Consider the following 13,018-nt stretch of genomic DNA (forward strand, 5'->3'; position numbering starts at 1 on the left):
GGTAAAGCGCTCAATCAGACCGTCAAAGACCGAAAGCGAAAGTAATGTTTTATGATTTTTTTTTCTGATTTTGTAAGTCCGAGCAAGTTGACCTGTAAAAATCTAAGCTTGCATTTTGCTAAAACATATACTATTTTAATGGGCGTTGCACTACTTGCTTTTATTATTGAAGCACATTACTGCCAGTCAAACGTATGCGAAACTAAGCGTTGTGCATACTGTGGCTATATTTGTACGCTCTGAAGAAACATGATCCGGATTTTGCCTGAGCATCGCTGCTTGTCTGCCGGACCCTGCGATATGCCGGCGTGCCCTGTGTGTTTTGACGCATGAACTCGCGGACACGGATTGGCATCCGTCTTTAGCACTTACGTTTTTGCTTTTCTTCAAGTCAAAGTGACGGCGCCGCCTTAGTGATATCTGCGCCGCGCCTAACCGGGCTCCAGTCGGTACGTAGGTCTCCGGTCAACGTCCAACAAAGTTTATGTGGCATTTACACCTAATGTAGTTCTCACATGAGGTTATCTGCAGTGAGCCTGCCTAGGTATTACTTAGTCTTCAAAATCGACCACTGTTATGCCTCTCAGTTATACGTTACCCTGTTTGCTCAGGCACTAGTAGCCAGTGTCATCTTAGTGACCGGTACCAATAACATGCATATAAGACCAATTCCAAGCGCTCTCGCTTGCACTGAACCACATCTTTGAGCGTGCACAGCGGTCGATCTTTAGCGATGATACAACAGCTCGTTCTGTGCTTGGAACACGCGTGTGCCGCGATCGCAATGTCGAAGCCTCCCCGTGCACTGGATGTAATGAGGTTGTACTGACCTTTTAGTACGTGTTGTCGATTGTTCTGTGTCTGGTTCTAAAGAATTGCATCGTGCCAGCGGATACGTAATGCTTGCACAAAGCCTCATCATCTCAGAAGTTCAAGGCTGAAAGTGTTTTGTTTTTTCGAATCGCTGCATTTAAACTTGTGCTGGCAAATTCGCACGTCAGCGCTTTCGCAGCTGTCACCTGTCATTCAAAACACATTCAGTGCCGCTTATCATGCTTGCACTGTGCATGTTGCGAGCTAGTTACGCTGCTGCAATAAACACATGCTTTAGTGATGCATTTAAAACCGAATCAGAACCGGAAGTGTAGACATTTATTGAAAAAAATAGAGGTGTGGTCGCTATATGTGTGTTTCCCTTTGCTTGAATATGTGTTTTGTCCAGCAGAATGGAAGCTGCTAATTGTAATTACACCTGACAAAAAGAAGTACAAGAAATTTCATGCCTTAAGGTTTTACTAACCAGCAACCTTTAGTTGTAGAAAAAAAGGGTTACAATTTTGTTATCTGCAGCAGGTGAGAAGCCTAAAAGGAACATGTAAGATTCAATTCTGGTAGCATTAAGCAGAAGTGTGCGGTATTTAAAGCAAAGCATTGTGGCAAGCAGAGAGGTCTTTTTAGCTTATGTGGCGCTTTGTAACCAAACAGCTCGAGCAGGAAAAGCAAAAATGCGCTAAGGTGATTTGTGTCAGATGTGAGGGATGCCAAGGGAAAGGCAGGCATTGCGATGTTGTCAACCTACAAATTTCCTGCCGACACAAGTAGATTTTTAAAATTGAGTTTCTCTATAACCAGAAGTTAACTAAATCTTGGCTCGTGTTTGTTAGGCACTACATTGGCCACAGCATGTAAACATGAAGCTGTCATGTTATTGAAGCTGTTTTTTCACCACATGTACATGCGATGCTTCAGTTTTCCATGCAGGGGTGATGCTGGACAACTTCTACTAAACATGCAACGACGCAACACCGACCCTGATCAGGCCCGACGAAATGCAAGGGCAGACAGGGCATCTCCGAGCACTGCCTCAGTTGGCAGCGCATCGTCCGCCAGTAAAAACACTAATCGTGCTGTAAGTTATAGCTTCTATTTTAATTCCTGGCAAAAGGCTTCATGAAGGGGGCCATTGAATAAAAGAGGGCAGGATCCTTTAATGTTTTTTGCTTGTACTATTAAAAGCGAAGTTGGCATCATTTATTGGGCTTTCGGTCTCATTGTGTCATGAAACCAAAGCTGTAGGCTGAAAAACCATTATGAAAAATTTACACTGAAGTGCTATGCAGCATAGGAAAAAAAAGACGCATCTTTAGAACAACATTTGTTGAGCTTTCGATTTCATTGTGTCATGAAACCAAAACTGTAGCTTGGAACACAGTTATGAAAAATACGAAACTCAGTGCTATGCAACTCAGGAAAAAAATATATATATACATCTTTAGAGCACCAATGAGCTTACGGATACATGCTCATTATTGCAGTCCACCTAATCGTGCACAGTTAGTTCAGTCTGTGTCGTACATAAAAATTATGCCCTAAATTACGATGTACTGTATGCACAAGGAAATTCTGTTTCCATTCTCACTTGCAAGCTAAGCTGTTCTTGTGGAAGGAATCTTCTACGTCCTCTTTGTTGAGAAGTGTCATTGGCTGTTCAAACAAAGCTAGTCGTGACATCTACATTTCTTCATACTTTGCGTTGCTATAGTCGTTAAAGGTAACGCTGAGGCACAGCAACTAAGATGCAATTTTTAGTGTCTGTATTAATGGTTTTCATATGTCCTTGATGGCTAAAACGTCAAAGGTGCCTTGTGACACTTTTTGAATGTAGTCAGAAAATGCTGTCAAGCTCTTTTGAACATGTGAGCCAGATATTGCACATGTACACATCGGGAATTTATAATTTTGTGCTTAAAACAGCCACAAATCTCATACTGTGTTGTCAGCAATGTCGTCATTAACTGCACGGTATGCAGGAGCAAGTGGGTGTGCCAGTGGCTGATTTCGGAGGCCACGTGCTGCATTGTGTAGGTACTGCTGCTGCTCGCGGGGTGCTGCCACGTGCCTGTGCTGCACCCGTCTGAACCAGAAGTAATGATGAATATAAAGAAAAAGAAGACGAAATGCTCAAGGCATTGATGTACGGGGACATAACTTTTGGACAGCACATTGCCCTCTTGCCATCCTCCCATTTGAAGCTTCCAGTGCACTCATGGCCCTAAGAAGAGAAACAAAGTGCTCGTTTCGTGCAATAACTCTGCTCATACTAAACTGATTCTAACAAAACATTTTGCTCTGGGAGATTTGTGAAGCAATAAAGTTCAACTGTAGGGTTCTATGGTAACTTCAAAGAGGATGTGGGCCCCTTTAATATTGACAGATCCTGCATATTTGGGTTTTGATTGATTTTCCAAATTTCTTTACCAGCTGTCTTTTTGTTGTTGTTTACTTGCTTAAAAGACTGTTGACCAGCTTTCAGGAACATAAATTTATATAATCAAATCCTCCATGTGCAAACTATATTATACATATATACACTACATCAACTCTGATAACAAATGCAGTAGCAATGAGGCACTGTAAATATTGAACAGAAAGCAAATGCACCATTTACAGATACAAAAAAAAAAGTTGATGTCATTCATAGTAATTAACAGCACGAAATAAAGGGCGACAAAAGGATGGTCAACACATAAGATGAAATTTTTCAGTTGAAAATCAGCGCCCATCCCTTGTTGATTTTTCTTTTGACTCTTGCTTTTATTTCGCGCTGTTCATTACTATGCATCCATACACACTAGCCCACCTTACCACTCTTTTGATATCATTCTTATTTGTGGGTGGAATTCGCCTTGCATGAGTTTGCCATTGGTTACCTGTCAACAGGACCTGTTACATTGAATTCACTTATATGCAGAGTTGTGGAGTTGGGAAATCCTGCATATGGTCTTGCACATAAAAAAGTCAGTTGCATGAGCTTGGGACTGGGAATGTTTTTTCATTTTGAATTCATCCTTTTCAGCATGACACAAGTGCCTTGACCAGCCGATTGAAACATCTGGATGATTGCATGCGACAGGTGAAAAGCCTGATGAAAAACCTTGAGAAGTCTGAAGATCCTGTGAGTAGCATAAATCTTTTGCTTCCTTCTTCTTTACCATGGCAAAGCATCTTTGGCATATTCTACTTGGAATGATAGGAAGTTGAAACTCAATCTAACGAAGTAATAAGGACACTCAAATTATTTAGTTAAATTGGGAAGTTTGTAAAATCAAGAAAGGGATTTTTCGGCTCTTCAAAATCCAAAATCGTAATGTAGCGACATCCAAAAGCTACCAGGTCATTGTCCTTGCCACCACTCTACTCCCGCATATGTGAAAAGTCTGTGAGGGCGTCCCGAGGGTGTCCTTGACACGGAGCCTGCCATGTCACCCAGACATAGGGGGCACCATGTCTGTGTTACGTGAAGCAGTGGTGGGCAAACATTATGCGGAGACGCGGGGAACGAATGAGGTATTGAGCGTGGAGGCTGAGCCGGAAAGTTGCAAGGAGACAATTAGTGCCATGAAATCGCAAAACCAACCACTGCCACGCATAGCACTATACGGAACATAAGAGCTCTACAGACTGCCGAGTAAGGTGCTCCATGCATGGGCGCAGCGTGCAGCCTCGTCAGACTAAAGCTATTGGGCCGTGAGTAGGGCGCCTAGACGTTTTAATGTGAGAGCATTAGAGCGCATGCTCAAAGGAAAACCCATTGCTGCAAAATTGGAAGGAAGTCACCGCTTTCTTACTCAGTTATTTCTGCAAAAACTTTGTTAAATTGGGTTTGGTGGCCAAGCTAGTTCGTTAATTCGGGTTGATGATCACACTGATCCCTATGGCTACTTGCTGGTGAATCTAAATATCTTTGTTAGATTGGGAACTTTGTGACATCTGGTTTCGTTAGATGGAGTTTTAGCTGTATTTGGTAGGGATTCATTTGAGAAGAAAGTGACATGTGCAGACATGGGACAGACGTGGAGGGAAATGTAGGGGTGTTTGTGTTTTCTATTTCCCTTCTTTAGTGTCCATGCCTATATGCCGAACTTTCTTTAAAATTAAGCACAAGCATATATTTCATGCAACTGAGCAATGGCTCAAATGATCTGCCCCCAAATCATGAAGTTCGGGAGGGCAGATCATGAACAAGTGCAGAATATGGCAAGTTGAGCAGAGTTTCAAGATCTTTTCTGCATGTTGAAGTGCAGTTTTAGCTGTGATGTTCCCCACTCTGGGCGCACCATGGTTATGGCATTCTGTTGCTGAACACAATGGCACATGTTAGGTTTGTGGCCATGCCTGCCAAATTTTGACAGAGCTGAAAAGCAAAAGCACTCTCATACTTGGACTTAGGTACACTGGGGAATGGGGGTGGGGGGGGGGGGGGTTGGGTCAAAATTTATCCAGAGCCCACCACTGCAATGTCTCCCATGAGCCCAAAATTGTACCCGGATGTTAAACCCCATAAATTAATTGTCTGTGGTGTTGATAATACACAATGGCATATGAAAAGCTGGCCACGTTCATATCGGCGTATTAACTTCATTCTGTTCTCATTAAAAGCTTTCCTATACATTCCCAAATGGCGTTCGCACAGGTTCTTTTGGTAACTGAAGCACCTGCTGTAGTGTTAGGATAATGTTAAGAAACTCATCTTTTAAAAATTTTGTTGAACTTAGGGTACAAATTACTTAGAGTTGTGGTAAAAGGTGCTCTCCTGTCCACTTGACTCAGCATGCTCCCAGATGACTTGGGTGTACTGCAGCAATGCTCCAATAGTATCCCATAGTTAGGCGCGAATTATGATGCACTGTCTGCAAATGTGTCTAATTTGCATAGCATAATTCCAAGACACACTATATTGCATTCCAAGAAATAAAATGAAGGAATGTGTTGTTTTGTGTGAGTTCCAGTAATTAATATTATTATTTGTTTAATTAGCATGTAAATATTTATATATTTAATTAGCATGTAATTAAATAATTTATTATTCTGCAATCAGTCAGCTTCAATTCTTGCATAAAAAGAATAAAATATTAGGCCCAAAATGCATGCCCAGTTTGTTTTTTGGTTGTATTCGTTTCGAACAAAGAAAAATAATACTCTTGACGTTTGTCCTGGAACACGGCACGTCGAACGATCGTCGAACACGGTACTGTCTCCAGCAAAGTGATCCTCTACAGCAGTACGCAGCACAATGAAGTTAAATGACCGCTAGTTATCGACTCGGGAAGCGTGCACAAATATGCACACGCCATTTCAAATCATTTCAAGACATGCACGGTGCTTGACGCGCGTCCGGAGTTGATGTGTACAATAGGTGGATAGCGAAACGGCGCGTAGTCCACTACGGTAATTCCGGCTCAAGGCCTAGCTCTTTGCTCCTTCAAGGTGCCTGCTGTTCAGTGTAATCGGGGAGAAAACACGTGCAATTCTGCGACACGTTTGTTACCGATTGTCCAGTGATTGTGTTCTTGAATTCTTTTGCGAATGTATACAAGGTATTTCGCAGTTTAGAGGACTAAGCAAGAAGTAGAAACGGGCAGACATGCAGAACGGTGAGAGGTGGGTCTCGAGCGCAGCATGCGAGTGTTATGCTTTAAAACACGCAGTAATAGTTTGCAGAATTAGCTTGATTTAGTATTTTAGACCAAAAACGGTGGCTACCTCAGAATGTCTCACAGATATGAGCACATGGTACCAAATGTCAACATACGTACAGTCGTCAGCAGGACCGTACCCAGGAATTTTTTTCGGAGGGTGTTTTTGTGTAGAGCAGCTAACCTTAGCAACTTGTGGTCACTGTGAAGGTGCGCAAGTATTTTAGTGTCACCCGAAAAGTTAACGCACGAAAAAATTTCGGGGGGGTGTCAGAACCCCCTCAACTTTTGTTGAGGGGGTTCCCCCTCTTAGTTATGGCCCTGGTTGTCAGAAAGCTTAACTCGAACACTCTGCAGTTTGGCCAGTACTAGTTTGACTGATGCCAGCTGCGAAGTGCTGAGCGCTGTTGCTGAGACGACACTTCGGTATGCTTGGATAGTAGGTCGGCATGCATTGGTAACATCTCGCCAACAGAACCCAAAGCTACGCGACGCTGGAGTCAATAAAACCATTTCAGGACATGCTGCGGAGCGTTCGAGTTAAGCATGCTGACGACTGTACGTTCCAAAGTTACATAAAGACTTCAACATAAGTACGCGTACTCTGCCCAATCAAGTACACCCATATAGTATATTTGCATTGCATAAGCTACATTGCGAACTTCCTGCGAAATGTATGGAAACTGCTGAGCGTATAAAAGGCCAACGGAACAAAACCGCAGCTCAGTTACTGGTGTCATAGGACGAAAAATGATCTAAGTCACTTTTCAAGCAACAAGTTGCATATGGTATGACGTCTCTAGTATTTCAGAGACTTGCAAGTGGGAAGTGCCGGTATACCTTTTAGTGCAACTTGAAAGACAAACGTGTGTTGAGTGCGCAGAATTTCGCATGCATTGAAACACAGTGTTCGAGTGCGCGAGGGAACGACATCTCACGTAAAGGAAATAAATAATTTACACAAAAGTAAAAATTTACACAAAAGTAAATAAATAATTTTTTAGTTCGCAAAATGAAAACAGATTGGGTGGGTATTTTATGACACTATGATGTGCAACAAATCTTTATAGGTCACAAAACGTGCGAAAACACCCTTTGCTGCAAAACAACGTGCATGTTTCCGGAGGTGCATGCCACTTAAATGAAGAAATTACCATTTGCACCTTTATAACAATCCCACACTTATTGCATTTGTTATTCAAGTAAGCTGCACAGCGCTCCAAAGTATTATGCAGTGAATTGTGAGAAAAGAGGACCGTGACTGCTAGATGGAACACACAGAAAGCGACGGCGCTAGCAACTGTGCCTCTTCGGCGGCACGGAGTCTCGAACCGGAAGTCGATGCAGACGGGCGCCGTAGCCCACAATCCTTTGCGAGAGCCACGTTTTTGCTATCCACCTATTGTACACACTGCCGCTGAAGGGAATATGTTGATATATGTGTACAAAAAAGGAAAAAAAATAGAAACTTAACTGTTGACTATGGTGAGCTATGGTAAACAGTGCTAATGGACAACGGACAAGATACAGTGAGAATTTGGGATATTAACATACTAGTCAGCTTCTGCTCGTTTGCCAGAAAATAACTAGTATTGCTGTTTAATCTCATTGTTTTTAAAAGCTGTCAATGATGCTCACAACATGTGCAGCATTGTTCATTTTAAGCAAAATTTTTATGTCCTGCTTTGTTTGAGTGACCAGAACTGCTTTGTTTGAGTGACCAGAAGTGAGCTGTGCCATTGCATTGTTTGCATTAAGTTATTTTGCACGATGCGTGAGGCAGAGTAGCCAATGTAACCATAGCAGAGTTGTATATCATGGTTGAAAAATCATGTTAGAAATTGCAAGTTTCACTGTGTCGACATTATTTGATGCCAACTTAGATGACATTGTTTAAAATGCCTTTTATGTATTTGTATTTTCTTATTTTCACTTTTGTTCCTGCTACTGCAGCGTGCTCAAGAAGAACTGTGTCGTTTGCAGAGACTTTATAGTGACTTGGCGGACAAGTCCGACTCAATGCAGTCCCTTTTGGACCAGGTGTGGCTTAGTGACTCTTGAAACCACACTTTGTCTGTTTTGTATGCCTAAAGACGTAACTAACCGTTCATTTTGTGACTAACTACACTACTACACTACATTGAACTGTGAATAATGGAGCATATATATGTCAATACAGTGCATACGGGCAAAGAAATTTGAACCAGAGGATTTGTGGCATGCATTCCAAGACTTACTTGATGAATCAACAGTTTCGGTTGGTTTTACAAGGTGGCAGAGATTTCATTTTGTGTACCACTGTCTGAGTTCATTAATGAATGTAGTTGGGGCAATTGATATCAAGTAGTAATGCAGAAAAAGGAACAAGTTGCAATGAATATCATTCCCACATGGATCAAATGCATGCATGCATGCACAAAGCAAATTATTGGCTGGATTAGTAGTGGCTGCCGCAGCAGCTGAGTGTTACCAAATTGCATTGTTGAGCTCAGATGTGGTAACTGCATTTGGATGAAAGTTAATCATATAATCTCGGTGCCCCAGAATATAAATGCGTGGTAAGAAACCCAGATGGTCAAAATAAGGTTACAAAGGCTCAGCGTATCGCTTCAATCTATCACTTGGTTGACATGTCAGCCTGTGCTTTGTTTCCAGCTAGCTTTGGATGCATTCAAGGCAATTTGCTCCATTGTTCACATTTCTGTGTGGTATTTCTTGTCAGCAGCGTGTGCCTGTGTCTGCAGGTAATGTTTCGTGTCTAGTACATAAGCCTGTTCAGTAGTTCATGAAATGCACAAAGCTGTTTGGCCTATTCACTGAGATGCATGCTTTTTCCCTTCCTGCCTAACATATAGATGGCTCAGCAACAGTTAGTGACCCTACACCAGATGCTGGATCAGCTGAACATTGAACATGCAAATACTGATGATCGCAAAGGAAGGGTATGAAACCTAGATGCTGTATTTTCCTCCTAGTAACTGAGAGTTTTAAAGAGGCCATGACACCCAATTTTCCAACATAATCTGTGTTAGGTGGGTTAGTCCTTGTTCGTTCACAAATAAGCTGACAAAATGTTAGCACATTTGGTCGAGAACTTGATTTATAATTGAATATTTTTATGAACATGCAAGCAGCCTGAGAGTCAGGCAACACTGGTGCAGTCGCGAGCCGTGACATAACAAGCTACTTGCTGTGCGAGCATCTGCATTCTGGCAAACTATTTTGTTCCGTGGTCAGCTGCGCATGCAGTTGAGCTATTTCAGCTTTCTTCAGCTTGGCGGTGAAATTGAACAATTTGCAGTGGCTGAAGCTTTGGTATAAGATGACAGCTCCGCTCCATGCAGCACATGACGTCACACACGCCATGTCAAAATTGCATTCGCCGGTGGTCGGTGGGGTTTATAGCCGGCGAGTTCTAGGGCTTATTTCGCACTAAAGTATTCTTTTACAGGCTATTATTCATATATGTATAGGCATAATAGACCCTCTACTTCTGTTTTTTGCTGAAAACTGCAAATTGTTGGGGGACCATGTATGGCCCCTTTAAACAAACTTCATTCAAGTTGATTCTGTAATTCCTTAATAACAGAATTCAGGAAGCTTTGCATGTTTATTTTAATAATTCTGCAGCTGGTAGAGCTCAATTGAGCCTTTTCTCTTTCTCTCTCTCTCTTTTTATGTTCTATTGAAGCAGTTAATTATGTACAAATAAGAACAAAACAATAATGTGCATCTGGGATGCTTGAATGCATTCGAACTTGCTCTATTCATAAGTGCAATCGTTGAACGACATATTACTGCAGGGTTGCTCGTTAGTGGGTTGTAACAACACACACAAATTTGTGGTTTCTAGAAATGAAACCATTAAGTAGAAAAAAAGAAACACAATACATCACTTAGTGAATACACTTTTATACAACTGAGGAATTTATGAGACATTGTGATGTGTGATTAACAGTAGCAGTTGTGTGATTATTTAATATGAACTGAATTGTAGATGTCCCTGCTCATTTGATCTATCTATTAGGGCACTAACAGTGTAGATATCACTGTAACATTGATTGTTGTCTTGCTTTAACGTCTTGGCACATCAGCAGGATGGAGCATGGACTTAGTAGAGTCACGGTGCATTCTCACATGCACAAAAGTAGGAAGTTGCCCTTACTGCAAATGTGCCTCTAAAGTGCAAGGCTTTAAATATGCAAGGAAGAAGGTATTGTGGCCTGTGTAAATTCTATATATAGCCATGTAATATTGTTATTAAACTTTATTCATTAATTAAACGTAACAGAGTAGAGGAACCTGTTTATAGGTGTGCTTCGAATTGTCAGGGCAGCAGACTAACAGACAGTAAAAGTTAAGACATTATTGCAAGAAGAAAGAAAACTTTATCCTTTTATTGCCTTTTTTTTTTCCACTGAGATCACTGCCAATCCATCAAGATGCAAAACTTAATCTCTTGTTTTACAAAAAGTTTAATTTCAATTTAACCTTCCTTTTTTTTCTTAATTCTTGTTGACAAGACATCAAAATAAATCAATTATGTTTGCCTTGTTCATCAAAAAATGTGTGTGCAGACTGAAAACAGAATGCACAGAACAAGGACAACAGCACAGCGTGTGTTGCAGTCTTTGCCATCATCCTCGTTCTGTGCGCACTGTTTTCTTTCTGCAATGTTGTATAACCCGGCGATAATCAGTACACTTCAGAAGTGTTTGCATTGAAGGTCAATGGCCTTTCCTATTCCCACAGTTCAATGCCCTTGACCTGCGACAGCGCCATCTGAATGAGCGCCTCTTAGAAACTGGAGGGCGTGAAGCTTCACCAGCTTCTGCATCTGGCAGCCTTGACAACTGTCTCAATAGTCGTTCCACTGACGACCCACAGTATGCACAGCTGCTACAAGTAAGGATTCATCAGGTGGTTGCATAGACTATTGGAGCTGGAGCAGCTAGCATTGCTGGTTATTACATTGTTCTGTAGCTTTCTTTCTTTCATTTCTATTTGCTTTTATCTCTTCAGTCACAAGTTGTGACTCGCCGTTATAAAAACATTTCCCGTCTACTTTGATGCAAAAATTGAGCTCTGTCATCGATAAATGTTGGTGGGTGCAAATGGTGGTTGATGGGTATCTTAATCAACTTCCATATGTTTTTGGTCATACCGTCACATTGTAAGCAGTATTAAGTTTTTTTTTTTTTTTTTTTTTGTGAAGGCACGAATGACATTAATTGCAAGCGATAAAACCTTATTTAGCTGTACGTTCAACTGTGGGGTTAAGGCTGTTGTGGGAATTTGGGAAAACATTGGGCAAGCAGTCTGTACTAGTCGGGCTAGTTTGTTTGCGTACATTATGGCGAAACAGCTCAAACGATGGGACATTTGCCCTGTGTGTTCATCCCCTGTCCTGGCGTTCGCACTGTTTCACCAGAAGGCAGTCCGTATTTTTAATTTCTCTTATTTCTCTCTAAAATGCCACCTTAACCTTATATGCTGAGTTTCTTGCATTCCATGTTCATTTCTGTTAAGAGTGTCATTAATAAATTAATACTACTCAATTTTAAATATGGTTGTGACAACACTAGAAGTACTGCCAGATTTTGCATAATACTCTGCTCAACAACTCTTGTGTTACATGTGCATGAGAAATTCTAACAAAGTCTGGATTGTTCTTCAAGATATCCTTTGTAATCGTTAGGTATAAAACAAGAAGTGTAATATATTTAGAACATCTACTGCACAAGCAAGTCTGACGTTGTTTATGGAGACACCAAGATCAAAATTTTACTTCATGTCCTTAGTGTTCTATAATTACTTACGAAATAGAATGAGAATGTTCCCTCAAACAAAACATGTTTCAGACAAAACATAGTACAGCAGTTGCATGAGACACCTATTCAGGTGAACCTGCATGCATTCGTGAACACGTTGCATTTTGCTAATTTGATACATTGTTTCTGCACACTCAGGTAGCATGTAAGTGCCTTCCAATATTGACAGATATATTCTTATTCATTCAGGGTGTCTACCGACCGGGAAAACCGGGAATTCTCAGGGATTTTGGGTAGTCTGGAAATTCGCAGGGAAAACTCAGGAAAATTGTGCTCCCATCAGGGAAAAACCACAGTAACTTTATTGAAAGGCAACGAAAGTTTGTGAACGCATTTTTCACATCAAACGGCCGCTGCGGGGAAGTGGCGCACCTCGATGCTGTCAGCAGTGAAGTGGGAGAGAATCCGGCTGATGCGTGGCATGCGGGAACCATGAACCACGACACATTGTATCGCGCAATGTTGTCAGGGTGTTCTGTGACTACGCGGTGTAGTTCTGTATTCTTTCTCGCGCGTGCTGTGTGTTAGCGCCCGATATGGTGTTTTTGTTATCGCCGCGTGTCAAGTAAAAAGCATGATTAGTTGTAGAAGCGGTAGCAGTAGATATAACGAGCTTGAGTTTTGCAAGCGATCGCGATCGTTCAGGAAGCGGATGTCTTCGACAATGCTGGTATCTGGCAAGCCATCCCGATCGGCGAGAAAAAAGACGCT

The 13,018-nt window shown here is 41.6% G+C and overlaps 1 protein-coding gene across 6 annotated transcripts in view; it reads left to right on the forward strand.

Moving 5' to 3' along the window:
• Nucleotides 1–209: 209 nt before the first annotated feature.
• Nucleotides 210–13,018, forward strand: part of LOC119382527 (uncharacterized) — an 84,955-nt gene continuing 72,146 nt past the window's right edge. For 4 of the 6 annotated variants that reach the window (XM_037650260.2, XM_049412228.1, XM_049412229.1 and 1 more), the window contains exons 1-6: nucleotides 210–449; nucleotides 1,750–1,909; nucleotides 3,857–3,955; nucleotides 8,430–8,516; nucleotides 9,332–9,418; nucleotides 11,229–11,381. In XM_037650260.2, the coding sequence (XP_037506188.1) occupies nucleotides 1,790–1,909; nucleotides 3,857–3,955; nucleotides 8,430–8,516; nucleotides 9,332–9,418; nucleotides 11,229–11,381 (546 nt within the window). In that variant the 5' untranslated portion in view covers nucleotides 210–449; nucleotides 1,750–1,789. The remainder of the gene's footprint in view (nucleotides 450–1,749; nucleotides 1,910–3,856; nucleotides 3,956–8,429; nucleotides 8,517–9,331; nucleotides 9,419–11,228; nucleotides 11,382–13,018) is intronic. The other 2 variants (XM_049412231.1, XM_049412230.1) reach the window with 2 other exon arrangements.

This window comes from Rhipicephalus sanguineus, chromosome 2, assembly GCF_013339695.2.
Source record: "Rhipicephalus sanguineus isolate Rsan-2018 chromosome 2, BIME_Rsan_1.4, whole genome shotgun sequence".
NCBI classification, from domain to species: Eukaryota; Metazoa; Arthropoda; class Arachnida; order Ixodida; family Ixodidae; genus Rhipicephalus; species Rhipicephalus sanguineus.